A 14,374-nucleotide genomic window follows, 5' to 3' on the forward strand; every position below is an offset into this window, starting at 1 on the left:
AAGTCTGGAATCTATAAGATGGTGAGCCTTACGTCAGTGGTGGCGAAGTAGCTGGAGAATATTCTGAAGGGACAGGATTTGTGTTTACTTGGAAAGGGATTAATTAGGAGAAGTAAAAATTATTTTGTGCAGGGAAGATCATGAAACACAGTGGGTTTTTTGATAAACTGAGAAAATGAATGAATGCAAAGCTGTAGAGGTGGTTTATGTGGACTTCAGTAAGGCTTTTTAACAAAAACCCATGTGTAGGTCTAGTCTGGAAGGTTATGCACAAGGCATGTTGACAAATTGAATACAAGATAGACTTGGTAATAGGAGGAAGAGGGTGATGATGGGTGGGTGTTGCCGAACCTCTGGAACAAGTGGTGTACCACTTGGATCAGTGCATAGGGATCAGGGAATATAAATGACCTTGCTGATAATGTATTGTAGGTGGAATGATTTAGTAAGTTTGCAAACAATGTGGAAATTGCGAGAGTTGTATAAAGTAAAGTGGGTCTAATGATGGAGTAGGGTACATATCAGCTGGAAAATTGGGTGGAACTGTGGCAGATGGAATTTAATCCATATGTGTGAGATGAGGAAATCTGCCCATACGGGAAATCTAAGCAACACACACAAAATGCTGGAGGAACTCAGCAAACTGAGCAGCATCTATGGAAATGAATAAACAGTCAATGTTTCGAGCCGACACCCTTCATCAGGAGTCATGAAGGGTCTCGGCCCAAACCATGGACTGTTTAATCTAGTGGCTGACGAAAGTACTTCATTGGGGCTCTAGCTATCTCCTTCCTTGCTTCCCATAGCAACCTAGAAAATATCTCATCTAGCTCAAAGGATTTATCCATCCTTACACGCCACTTGTCATCTAATATCTCTTCCTTAATAATTACCTGCTTCAGATGACCAATATTCCTCTGTGTGAATCCACTGTCTTCCATGTCATCTTGGAAAATATTCATGAGAAGTATTCATTTAGGAGCTCACCCACCTTGCCTGTCTCCACACACAAATTATCTGTTTGCCTTCAGGGGTCCACTTTTCCTGACTACCCTTTTACTCATAATTATAGAATGTCTTGGTATTCTCTTTATTTTTACTTACCAAGAATATAGCACACTTTTGCCTTCCTAATTTCTTCAATCCCTTCACTCCTACACATTGTATATTCCTCAAGAGAATCCCTCAATCCTAGCTGCACATTTCCTTTTTACTTCTTGATTGAGTCGCAGTGTCCCTTTTAGAGCTTTCCTTATATTGCCGTCTTGTCCTTTCACCCTTACTAAAACATGCTGTCTGTGAATTTTTACAGACTTTCTCTTTATTTGTTTTATTGTCTCATTGTTTATTTTGGGTAGAATTACACTAGAATAACAAACTTACCATTGTTCTAGCTGCTTTCTATCATGATACTTAAGGGCATTAAGCAATTGGAACTGAGTTGATAGAAAAGGTATTAGTTAATTTCCTAGCTTCATTTAAAGTAGATAAGTCATTTGGCCCAGATGCAATGCATCTGAAGTTGTTGAGAGAAAGAAGAGGGGAAATTGCAGAGGTCCCAGCCATGATTGCCCAGATGCCTATAGATTTGGAGATAGTGTCCGAGAACTGGAAAATTGCCATTATTATATCCTGGTTCTGATGAGGGTCCAAAAATATAGGTACTTACCAGTCGATATAACAGTGATGACAGAGATAGTTCCAGGAGCAGTAATCAGAGATAAAAGATTAGTAGACACTTAAGCAGGAGAAAGACGGTATGAATTTGACACAGCCAAATTTTGTTTAATTAACTTTACAGAGTTTTTTGATGACTTAACACAGGGGTTCCCAACCTGGGGTCCATAGATCCCTCAGTTAAAATTAGGGGTTCATGGCATTAAAAAGTTTGGGAACCTCTGATAACAGATTGAATTGATTCTTGTGCCATATGTTCTTATGTCTTTCCTCAGACTGGCAGTTCAAGGCTGCAACTGACAGCCCTGTTCCTGGCCACTTAAACTTTTGTCAAGTCACCTCGCAGACTTTATTATGATATATTCACACCATTTTACCAGTGGAATTTTCCTGTAAACTGTAACTTGTACAATTAGTAAACATACACAGTGCAGCTTATATATTTAATGATTCTGCATATTCAAGTCACTCCACGGAAACAAGCGGAAGAATATTAGGATTCAGTACTTATGGGTTATAACGTATTCCAGAAGGGGCACTTCCATAAAGCGAACAAGACTAGACTGTCCAGTCCGTTGAAAGTTATAGGGCAAGTTGAGAAAAGGATCAAAAGAACTTGTTGGATCCTGGGCTTTATAAAGCACAAAAGCAACGAACCTTTTTAAAATTGGTCGTAACTGGAATATTGTGTCCAAACTGGGTGCGGCACCTCGGGTAAGATGTAAAAGCTTAGAGACTTGCTAGTATATTTCCATGAATGAATGGCTCTAGATATGTGGATGGACTGCAAAAAAACTGGGATTGTTTGCTTTGGAACAGTGGAGGCTGCTTGAGGCGTATAGTTGAGAGAGAGAGAGACTGAAAGAGAAACTATTCTCATAGCAGAGGGTTAACAATCAGAAGAATGAAGATTGTTGCCAAAAGGAGTGAACATGAACTAGAGAAAGCCTTGTTAACAGCGAGTGGTTAGGGTGTAGAATGCAGCTTGAGGATACTAGTGGAGACAGATTCAGATGTAGAATCCAGAAAACTGGTAAAATTATAGAAGGATAGAACATGCAGCACTAGGGGGTGGGATTGGGGAAGTGGGACAAGATGGACAACTCTTATGTAAAACTATAAAAACCTTACAGGCTGAATAGCTTTATTCCATATTATAACTGTTCTATGATTCCTTCAATGATTGAATTTCAGTCTATCTCCAGTGACATTTACTGTAGGTTCTTTTCCCTATTCTCATCAATTTGTAAGTGTGGGAATCCCTCAATTAACCAGTGTATGTTCTGGGAATTTTTTTTATAGCCAATTGTTTCCTTGGTGTTACCTTTTCAAGTCTAAATTAAAACTTTATTGTTGTAATCCTTTTTAGTTCCTCCTAAACTCCTCCTCTGTCATGAATGATAGCAAGTCTTGTTACATCATTATCTCATTCTTTCCCATGTTCCTGCAATCTATCAAATTTATAGGTCTTTAATAATTTTAGTTTAATGTCTCCTATTCATTATATCTTGATTTCGTCATTCTTTACTACCGACCCATGACCTTTCTCCAACACTTGTTTAAATAAATTGTCTTTCCTTACAGCATTTGAATTAGTACTTTGTCTTGCATAATACGGGCTTTAGATAGTTCTTGATTTGTCTGCTTATGTATTGAAGGACCACATTCTGTTTCCAGGGCCTTGGGGTGAGGATGAGGAGTGGACAGACAAAGCACGAAGAGTAATAATGGAGCGAATTGGACTGGCTACTGCTGGGTAATGAGCTGAACGTTCTTTATTTAAGAAGTTTTAAGTAGTTTGCTGTAACTTCTTTATTGTTGCTTTCTTGCTTATGGGATGGATCACTTTATCCAGATAGATGGTACATTTTAAAAATAATCGAACTGCAGGTTATTTTTCCTAAAATATTGTATTGAACTGTTGGGATTTTGCAACAATCAGAGCTTCATGGTCACCCAGCTCCTTACAATGTTGATGATGCACACAAAATGCTGGAGGAACTCAGCAGGCCAGGCAGCGTCTATGGAAAAAGGGTACAGCTGATGTTTTGGTCTGAGACCCTTAAGTAGGACTTGGCAAGAAATGTTGACTGTACTCTTTTCCATAGATGCTGCCTGGCCTTGCTGAGTTCCTGCAGTGTTTTGAGTGTGTTGCTTGGGTTTCCAGCATCTGCAGATTTTCTCTTGTTTGTGATCCTTACCATGTTGAGTTCAAATTCTGGGTTTGAATGCATTTATTAGCTCGAGTCTCCAGATGACTAGTCTAATGACATTTACAATAACTGCGCGTATTTACAGGGCTTTTAATGTAAGAAACATCTCAAGGTATTTCACAACAGTGTTATGAATATAATGTTACTGATACTGAGCTACAGAAGGCATGGCTATGTACGTGCTCAGCAAGAGGGTGTAAAGGGGAGAGAGGGTGAATTCCAAAGCCCAGTGTCAAGGCAGCTGTGAGCAATACAGCCAATGGTGGATCAAATTGGAGGAGTACAGCGATTAAAAGATTTGTAAGGTTTGTGAGGAGGAGAGACGAGGGAGAGATTCAAAAACCAATTTGAGGATTTAAATTATGATAATTGTCAGAGGGTGGGAAAATGGTGATAGATGAAAGAGACAATGCAGGGTTCAAGTATCAGAGTATTGATTATGTGTTCAGGTTGGGAGACTGGATATGCCTCAAGTCCAGAATAACATCAACATCGACAACATTTTTCAGCAATGGATGAACCAAAGTGGGAGACATCAGCAGATGTTGTGATGGAACAGAAACTTGTCTCAGAGTTAGACACAATAGCACATTTGAAAATGGTCTAACTTAGCTGGTTTGGTAGAGGGTGAATAAAGTTTGTGATAGAGAGACGTGACAACAGCTTCACTGTTCCCAAGGTTAACTGCTTTGTTATCTTCTTGTCACTGAGGAGAATCAGGAGCACGTGGCTTGACTGATGTTTTTCATATTTTTGGTAGAAGTTGCTTCTTTCCCAGCTCTGCTACAGCTAATTATGGTGCCCTTACGACCATTCAATCTAAAGTCAACAGAATGCTGGGCAAGCACAGGCTTTTGATATTGCTGATAGGTTGTTGGCAGTAACTTTGTGCCTTTAGTGGACAGGGATCACAGTTCTGTGTGTGAATTTGAAGCCACTTCATTATTTCGTATTGTCTAAAATAGTTTTTGTTTGTCACAGAGAACCATACCATGATATCCGTTTCAATCTCATGGCTGTGGTGCCAGATCGCAGAATGAAGTACGAGACCAAATTGAGCCTTCTGAAAATGAACCGGCAGACGGTGCTCGAGGCCCTCCAGCAGGTATTGACCTAATCACATCACAAATTCTGATGACTTGTTTCAATTGTATGGGTTGAGGAAGACCTGCAGTTGCAATATTAAATGACGAAAGACCGGAGCTAGGTTAGATTTAAATAAATAATTCTTTTGGAGGGGATGATGGAAATTTGGAACAGTTGTTCATGACAGAGAACTGGACCACTTGGCTTTGATCGTGTTAATTTTGTACTGTGGGGAATTCATGAGCAGAACAACCAGGAGCCATTCATAATTTGGAGAGAATGTGTCAGATATCTTTTTGTTAGTGTTTTTTGTTGTCTTTAACCGTGGTGTGGGCCTGCCTTTCAGGGTTTGCCATAATATCACATTATTTTGAATGGGTTTGGTTCTCTGTATGTTGTCATGTTGTCACACACAGGGTATCACAGGCAGCAGGCTGGATGCACTAGAGCTTTTTCTGTCCTTCAATGTTTGAAAGGAATGGAGTGTGACTTCAGATACCACCATCATTCACACAGGAACACCAAGGTGGCGGCTTTGACCATCTGTATTTTCTGGTTTTTAACTTAGACCATTCTGAGCATAGTAACAAGTACACTCAGTGGCCGCTTTATCAGGTATACTTATACACCTCATTAATGCATGTCTGATTGGCCAAACATGTGGCAGCAACTCAATGCAGAAAAGCATGCAGACATTGTTAAAAGGTTCAGTTGTTGTTCAGATCAAATATCACATACGAAAGAAATGTGATACAAGTGCTTGTTGGTGCCAGATGGGGTGGTTTGATTATCTCAGAAACTGCTGATCTCATGGGATTTTCACACACAACAGCCTCTAGAGTTTACAGAGAATGGTGCGAGAAACAAAAATGCAGAGAGCAGTAGTTCTATAGGCGAAAACACCTCCTTAATGAGAAAGGTCAGCAGAGAATGGCTAGACTGGTTCAAGCTGACAGGAAAGCAACAGTACCTCAAATAACCACGTGTTACAACAGTGACATGCAGAAGAGCATTTCTGAACACACAACATGTTGAACCTAGAATTGAATTGGCTACAACAGCAGAAGACCACTAGCATATACTTAGCGGCCACTTTATTAAGTACAGTAGGTCTTAATAAAGTGGCTACTAGGTGTACAGACATCCTGAGAAAAAATACTTTGTCATTAATAAAATAGCAATACTGTTCAGTGTAAATTCTACTGTAAACCCATGTTCTTTGTCTATGCTTCCTCTCCAGCGCACGTGAAGAGAATTTTAAAAAAGAAATCTGCTGGAGGAATTCAGCTGTTAGTGCTGTAAAGGGAAATAAACTGTCAACATTATGGGTTCAGACCCTTTATCAGGCTGATGGATCTCAACTTGGAATGTCCACTGTTCAGTTCCCCCCAAAAAAACCTTGAAAACCTACTGAGTTCCTCCAGAGTTGTTTTTTTTAACTCCATATATCAGCAGAATCTCATTGAATTAATATTACATGCAAATTTTCTCTCAAATTTATTTTTATTTCAGTATCTGCAGTCTCTTGTGAGTCTCTGCATGGAGACACATTTCAGTTGAGACATTAAGAGTTTTCCAACTCTGGTAGATGAAAAAAGAGTTAAGCCCTGTCCAGTAGAGTTACTAATATTCCTCTAGCCAGTATCTATAATTAATTTGTGGGATTTGCAGAAATTGGTTTCTGTGCTACCTTCACCTTAGCACTGACTGCACTTTAACATTATTGGTTATCATGTTGAAGAAGCCATAGTGAAGCTCTTCAGAAATGTAGTTTAATTGACTTTTTTATAACATGGACACTATCTTTAGGCCCAGGAAATTTCTATATATGCTCTCAATAGTTTTCTATACTGTGTATTTAAATAACCAGATAACACCATTGCATTTCTCCCCCCTTTATTTAGATTAGATTCAATTTTATTGTCATTGTGCCGAGCACAGATACAAAGCCAATGAAATGCAGTTAGCATCTAACGAGAAATGCAAAGAATAGTGTTAATTACAAAATAACTGCGAATAAAGAATAAGTGCTACAGCACACAAATATAAAAGTACTGAGACAGTACAATATGGGTGCAATACTGCTTAGCGCTGTGATGAGAGGTTCAGCAGGGTCACAGCCTCAGGGAAGAAGCTCTTCCTGTGCCTGCTGGTGCGGGAGCGGAGGCTCCTGTAGCGCCTACTGGATGGGCAGGTGATCATCATGACTCCAGTATTTCTACTATTTTTTAATTGTACATATGATGTTCTTTGAGTTCTATTGCTGAGCAGCAGTGAACCATCTGATTGGCCTATCAGAGTTCTCTTTGGGAACTAGTTGACTTGATCAGCATTTGACTTGATCTGTCTATTGTTCATGATTGCATTTAATTTAAAAAAAAGGTCCATGGTTAGGGTGAGATGCATCCTTGATAATGCTTTTCATTCTGCCCAGGCAGCGTTTATGGTAGATGTTCACAATGGTGGGCAATTGGCTATCTCCCCCATAGATGATACAAGGATAGGTAGAGGGGCAGATAGTATTGAGGAAGCAGAAGGAGTTGGACAGATTAGGAGAATGGGCAAAGAATGTCAAAGGTTATGGAGAGAAGGCCATAGAATGGGATTGAGAGGGAAAATAAATCAGTTATGATCAAATGTTAGATTTGCACCTACTCTAGGCTGGCTTTATGTAAACTTGCTGAAATATCCTAGGTTAGTCGCTCTTTGAACTGGACCTTCTGATTTTTGTTTCCCCAGCTGATCCGTGTCACCCAGCCTGAACTGATCCAAACGCAGAAACCCCAAGAAGCTCAGGCCATGGAAGAGGCAAAGCAAGCCTTGAACAAGCCAGCACCTGAATCAGAAAGCAACAAGGCACGTCATGTTCAGGAAACCCTGCACACAGGTAAGGCTCACCAATGCATCCATTAAGTCATCAGTTTGTTTCCTGCAAGTTTTATAGCCAGCTTTTCTGAGTAGATTGTGGTGATTAATATTTGCACTGTGACACACAAAGCAGATGGTGATATTTGCACTTACAGGTAATGTTCCCATTACTCCCCCTCTCTAACAGTGTGCTCATTTCTATTCCTGTCTTTTAGTACTAACTTAGTTATTAGTGCTGCCATCTCAAATCTGTGGAGCTGAGCACAGAATGTATGCTGACACCCAAGTTCAGTTCTCTTGGAGTCCACCACTGTTGAAGGTTCTGTCTTTTAGGTGAGGCAGGCTCCCATTTGTAGATTCAGACAGATGTGAAAATTGCCCTTATTATGACAGAGAAGGAGGCCCTGTGGCCCATTGTATCCTTGCCGGCCTTCAGTGCGGCAATCTCCTCGATCCCGTTCCACCACTCCATATGCATCTTACCTTTCCTCCTCTTTGGTTATTGCGTCCTTGCCCTACACCAAGGCATAATTTACACTAAGCAGTTCTAGCGCTGGTTTAGAACACTGTTATTCAGAGAAGAATAGTAATTCTATTTGCTGACATTACACCAACCAGTGGAACCAAAGCATATTACTATATTTCTTTCCTCCCCAACTGTTTCCCAGTGCCCCACCACCATTGTTAATTTTATCCTGAATTCCCATCGTTCAGCTATTTGATACCAACATAGATCCTGGAGGAGAAAGTCCAAACATTAAGTTCCTCTTTTAAAAGTCTCATTCCTATTGAGTTCTGCAGGAGTTCATGAAATGGAATAATAAAGCCCTGCCTGCCCATCACAGAACAGTTCTCTCTTGAATTTTTCCACTCACCATTGGACTTCCTTTGCAAAGTTGTGTGTGTCGTGAAAGGGTCTCAAGGATGTAATGTTGAGACTTTATAAAGCCCTGGTGAGGCCTCACTTGGAGAATTGTGAGCAGGTTTAGGCCCCTTACCTTAGAAAGGATATGCTGAAACTAGAGAGGGTTCAAAGGAAGTTTCATGAAAATGATTCCAGGATTAAACGGCTTGTCATATGAAAGCTTCTGATGGCTCTGGGCATGTATTCACGAGAATTCAGAAGAATGAGAGGTGACCTCATTGAAACCTATTAAATGGTGAAAGGCCTTGATAGAGTGGATGTGGAGAGGATGTTTCCTATGGTGGAAGAGTCCAAGATCAGAGGACACAGCTTCAGAATAGAAGGGCATCCTTTTAGAACGGAGATGAGGAGGAATTTCTTTAGCCAGAGAGTGGTGAAGCTGTGGAATTATTTGCCACAGGCAGTTGCAGAGGCCAAGTCTTCTTGTATATTTAAGGCAAAGGCTAATTCTTGTTTGGTCATAGCACGACATGATACAGGAAAAAGGCAGGAGATTGGGGCTGAGAGGAAAATTAGATCAGTCATGATGAAATGGTGGAGCTGACGCGATGGGCCATATGGCCAATTCTGCTTGTATATCTTGTGATCTTATGGTCTTGAGGTCATATGACACTAATGACCGCAGTGCTGGTGCCTATGGAGTTTGCGTCTGATCCTGTTGTCTGTGCTGCTGGTGCTCACTGATGATGCTGACAATATCGAGGCTTGTGAGTAGTGCTGGTGATCCTGTTTGCACTTAGTGTTGGTACCTGTGGTGTTTGCAAATAATGCTGATAATCACAGTGGCTGTACACAGTGCCAGTATAGTTCCCACACTGCAGTGCCTGCAAAAGGTGATGGTTCTTGCCATCAATGCTGCTACAGTCTCTGTACTCACAGTACATATCCATGGTGCTGAGGGCCCACTACATAATCTCGGTCCATGTGGTACTTGTATAGACACTACAGGGTTGCTCAGTCTATTTCCTGTGACCCTGTCAGTCAGAGTAAGGTTTGTGCATGGACTTTAATTGTTGAATCTGTAGGTTTGATGTTACATAACAAATGGATTGTCACCTGCTTTTCTCTTCTTTTATATAAAGGATCCAGTGAAGCCTCCATACCTCCAACTCAGCCACCTTGTACGTCCAGCCCATCCAGCAAACTAAAACCTCCAAGCAAGCCTATAATGCCCAGTACAAATGGACCCACGTCTGCTCCCAGTCCTGTCATCCTGCGGCTTCCAGCTTTCCTCGATAACCACAATTATGCCAAGTCACCAATGCAGGTCAGTGAGCAGGTTGAACTAAATGCCATTATGTCATCTTCAGAGGCCAGACTCACGCGCACTTGAAATGGTTTTTGAATTTTTTTTTGTCCTGAAAGCTGTCAGTGCCTTTGGTGATTTGCAATGAGCACAAGAACTGTGAGCACAAGAGTTTCTGAAGATGCTCGAAATCCAGAGTACACACACAAAATGCTGGAGGAAATCCGAAGGTCAGGCAGCATCTATGGAGAGGAATAAACAGTTGCATTTTGGGCTGAGACCCTTCATCAGGACTCAGAAATATGGTTAGGGTTAGATGTTAATCAGTATTGTATGACTCTAATCTAAGCAAATCACTTAATCTACACCAGAGCAATATTTGATCTTTGTACACTTATTATCCGATTATTCTCTGTGACCAACTGAGAACTGTGTACTGTAAGGTCCTAATCACTCAGTTGTATAGGAACGAGGATATCTTACTACTGACCAAATTTACATTTCTGTTTTACTCTGGATGTAGACCCATTTTATATATCTCACAATATACAAAAACTACAGTGAACTGTCTGGGCAGCAGAGAGATCATTGGCGGCAGTCAACCGTCACTACAGGACTTGTATGTGTCCAGGACAAAGAATAAATCATTGCAGATACTACCCACCCTGCAAACTGCCGTTTCCAAAGGCTTCTGGAAAGTGCTATAGGGCTATTAAAATAAAAACTTAAGGTTTTATTTTAATAGCCCTAAAAGTTCTTCTCTCAGGCAGTTAATCTGATCAACCATTCTAGTTGGCCTGACCCCCCTCCCCCATCGCCTCTATATTACCTGTGTCACTGCACTATTTTCATTTAAACTCTTTCTAATGCTGTTTACATTGTAAATACATGCTGGTGTTCATGCACATTTTGTTCCATACCTGTACTTTAGTTTTTGTATAATTCTCTATTCTTTATAATTGTTGAATGTTACACCAACACACCACAGCAAATTCCTAATACATGTAAATGTATATGGCGAATAAAGTTGATCCTTGATGGAAAGAATAGTCTGGTCAATAGCAGCTAGGTACACCATGGTGCAGGTGTTCCTTTGGAAACTATAATATCTGGATATTTACTGATACTCCCTGTGACTGACATGAGTTTTGTTAGCATTAGATGGTCGAATGCATTTTCCCTGTTTCTTTGGTAATTTTGCAAGTGTTTATTCTCCTCACCAATTTTCACATGTTATTGCTGATTTCGGAACAACTCTCTCTCTTGATGTGATTCTGAGTAACTCATTAGTGCTGTTAGTGTCCTTCTGACTCAAACCATGACTCACTGAGAGCTTTCTCAACTTCAATTTATGGGGAATGTGGTTAGATTCAAAAGTTTAAAGTAAATTTATTGTCAAAGTACATATATGTCACTATATACAAAGCTGAGGTTCATTTTCTTGTGGGCATACTCAATAAATCTGTAGAATAATAATCATAACAGAATCAATGAAAGACCGTCCAACTTTGGCACTCAACCAGAGTGCAAAAGACAATCAACTGTGCAAATACAAAATGAAGGAAATAATAATAATAAATAAATAAGCAATAAATACTGAGAACGTGAGATGAAGGATCCTTGAAAGTGAGTCCATAGGTTGTGGAACCATTTCAGTGATGGTGCAAGTGAAGTTGAGTGAAGTTATGCCCTTTGGGTCAAGAACCTGGTGGTTGAGGGATAATAACTGTTCCTGAACCTGGTGGTGTGAGTCCTGAGGCTCCTGCATCATCTTTCTGTTGGCTGCAACAAGAAGAGAGCATGTCCCTGGTTGTGGGGGGCAGAGGGGGTGGGGTCCCTGGTGATGGATGCTGCTTTCCTGCGATAGCATTTCATATAGATGCGCTCAATGATGGGGAGAGCTTTACCCGTGATGGGCAGGGCAGTATTTACTATTTCTTGCAGTATTTTCCATTCAAGGGCATTGGTGTTTCCATACCAGGCTGTGATGCAGCCAGTCAATATAATCTCCACTACACACCAATGGAACTTCATCAGTGTTTTAGATGTCACGCCGTATCTCTGTAAATTCTGAAGGAAGTAAATGCACTGCCATGCTTCCTTCATAATTGCACTTGCATCCTGGGCCCAGGACAGGTCCTCCAAAATAATAACTTCACTTCAGAGGCTTAGAGCCCATTATCTAGGGTGTGAGTCTCGTGTCTTAGTGAGGGAGTACAACCCTGCAAAAGAAAAGACAAAATTCATTGTACAACCAACATCTAAAGTGCATAATCTGATCATTATAATGGTTGTACTTGGAACATAAAACCAAGGAGGAGGACTAGGCCATTCGCCCTTCGAACCTGTCACCATCCAATGTGATCATGGCTGATCCTATATGCAAATATTCTTCTCTTTTGTTCATGAAATTCATTTAACTCAATACATCTCATCTGTGGTAGTTCACCACCTACTGCAAAGAAAATCATCCTCATCTCAGTCCCAAGTGTCTTGCCCTGTGTTCTGTGACCCATGGTTCCAAGTCCCCAACCCCATGCATGGGGAGACATTTCTTTCTGCATTTAATTTGTCAAGGTCTGTTCAAATTTTGTGCATTTGAATGAGATCCCCCCACCCCCCCATTCTTGTAAAACTGCAGTAGATGTTAAGTCAACCCGTTCTCCTCTCACTTGACTGCCCTGTATCCCAGGAGTCAGTCTGGAGAACCTTTGCTGCACTCTCTCTGTGGCAACACATCTTCTAGAGAAGGAGACACGCAGACTCCAGGTGAGGTCCTGTATAATTCTAGTGAGATATTCATGCTCCTTTACACAAAATATCTTGCATTGATGGCCAATGTAACATTTGTCTTCTCGCTGCATGTTTGCTTTTAATGACTTGTGCACAAGGACACTTCCAACCTCTCACGTGTAAATAGTGCTCTGCCTTTCCATTTTTCCCACTCTCACAAATTGTCTGAGTCATTGTGAACTTTTCTGCGTTTTATTTAGCTGTCAGTTTTCTAACATGACAGTGTTACAATAGTAATTAATTGGCTGTAAAGTGCTTTTAAAAATTCCACGGTGATGGAAGACCACATAAATAGAACATAGAACATTACAACACAGTACAGGCCCTTTAGCCCATGATGTCTTGCTGACCTTTTAACCTACTCTAAGATCAATCTAACCCTTCCCTCCTACATAGCCCTCCATTTTTCTATCATCCACATGCCTATCTGAGAGTTTCTGAAATGTTGGGGAGTGACAATGGACAGCCAGAGATGTTCGAGTGGGTTAAGATCAGGAGAGATGTCAGAGGCAAGACCTTTACACAGAAAGTGGCAAGTATATGGAACACCCTGCCAGGGATGGTGCTAGACTCTGACGAGCCATTCAAGCATGTCAGTTTTCTTATTTGAAGCCAGTCCCTGGTTGCTCTGGCAGTGTGTTGTGGATCATTGTTCTGCTGAAAGATGAACCTCCTTCCCAGTTTAAGCTTTCTGGCAGAGGCTAGCAAGTTTTTATGCTGGATCTCTCTGTATTTAGCAGCATTCATTTTTCCATCAATCCTGACGAGATTTCCAGTCCCTGCTATCCAGAAGCATCCCCATAGCATGATGCTACCTCCACCGTACTTTACAGTAGTGATGGTGTTACCTGGCTGATGTGCAGTATTGCATTTACACACATGTACTGCTTAGCATTGATGCCAGAAAGTTCCACTGTAGTCTCATCTGACCACAAGACCTTCTTCCACATCTTTTGTTTTAGCCAGGGCTCCTTCCTTTCCTCTCTTCCTTGCCCTTTTTGTGCAAAGCCTTAGCGATTGTGGAGCTATGTACTTCATCTCCGTTTGTGCAGCCAATGATATCTGTAGCTCACTCGGAGAGACTGTTGGCATCACAATAGCCCCTCTCACAAGCGCCATTCTTCTCTGGCAACCAAGTTTAGTGGGGTGACCTGATCTAGGCAGTGTGACTGTTGTTTCATATTTTTTCCATTTTTTCACAATGGACTGCATTGAGCTCTGAGGTACGTTCAGTGCCTTTGAGGTAGATTTGTACCCTTCCCCAGATTTGTGCTTCTCTATTATAATTCCCTAATTTGTCTGAATGCTCTTTTGTCTTCACTTTGGTTTGGTCTGTTGAAAATCTGCCATACTGTTGGACCTTACAGAGAGAGGGAGTATTTATTATGAATTCATTGAAAACAGCTGATCCTCCAATTTTCTACATCAGCACATTGAGTGAGTTAATACTGTATATTGCACCTGAGGAAATTTAGTGTAGTAATGATAAAGGGGATGAATACTTTTTCAGGCTCACAATTTTTGCTTTTAATTTTCAGTAAATTGTCAGGTTTTAGAATTTTTCTT

General features: G+C 40.8%; 1 protein-coding gene across 1 annotated transcript in view; it reads left to right on the top strand.

Annotated features, from left to right (window-relative positions):
* bap1 (BRCA1 associated protein-1 (ubiquitin carboxy-terminal hydrolase)) overlaps positions 1-14,374 on the top strand; it is an 85,474-nt gene that overhangs the window by 53,370 nt on the left and 17,730 nt on the right. Inside the window, exons 8-11 of the mRNA XM_063067826.1 lie at positions 3,355-3,433; positions 4,872-4,995; positions 7,716-7,863; positions 9,852-10,036. Coding sequence (XP_062923896.1) covers positions 3,355-3,433; positions 4,872-4,995; positions 7,716-7,863; positions 9,852-10,036 — 536 coding nt within the window. The remainder of the gene's footprint in view (positions 1-3,354; positions 3,434-4,871; positions 4,996-7,715; positions 7,864-9,851; positions 10,037-14,374) is intronic.

The sequence above is a fragment of the Mobula hypostoma genome, chromosome 15 (genome assembly GCF_963921235.1).
Source record: "Mobula hypostoma chromosome 15, sMobHyp1.1, whole genome shotgun sequence".
In the NCBI taxonomy this organism is placed as follows: Eukaryota; Metazoa; Chordata; class Chondrichthyes; order Myliobatiformes; family Myliobatidae; genus Mobula; species Mobula hypostoma.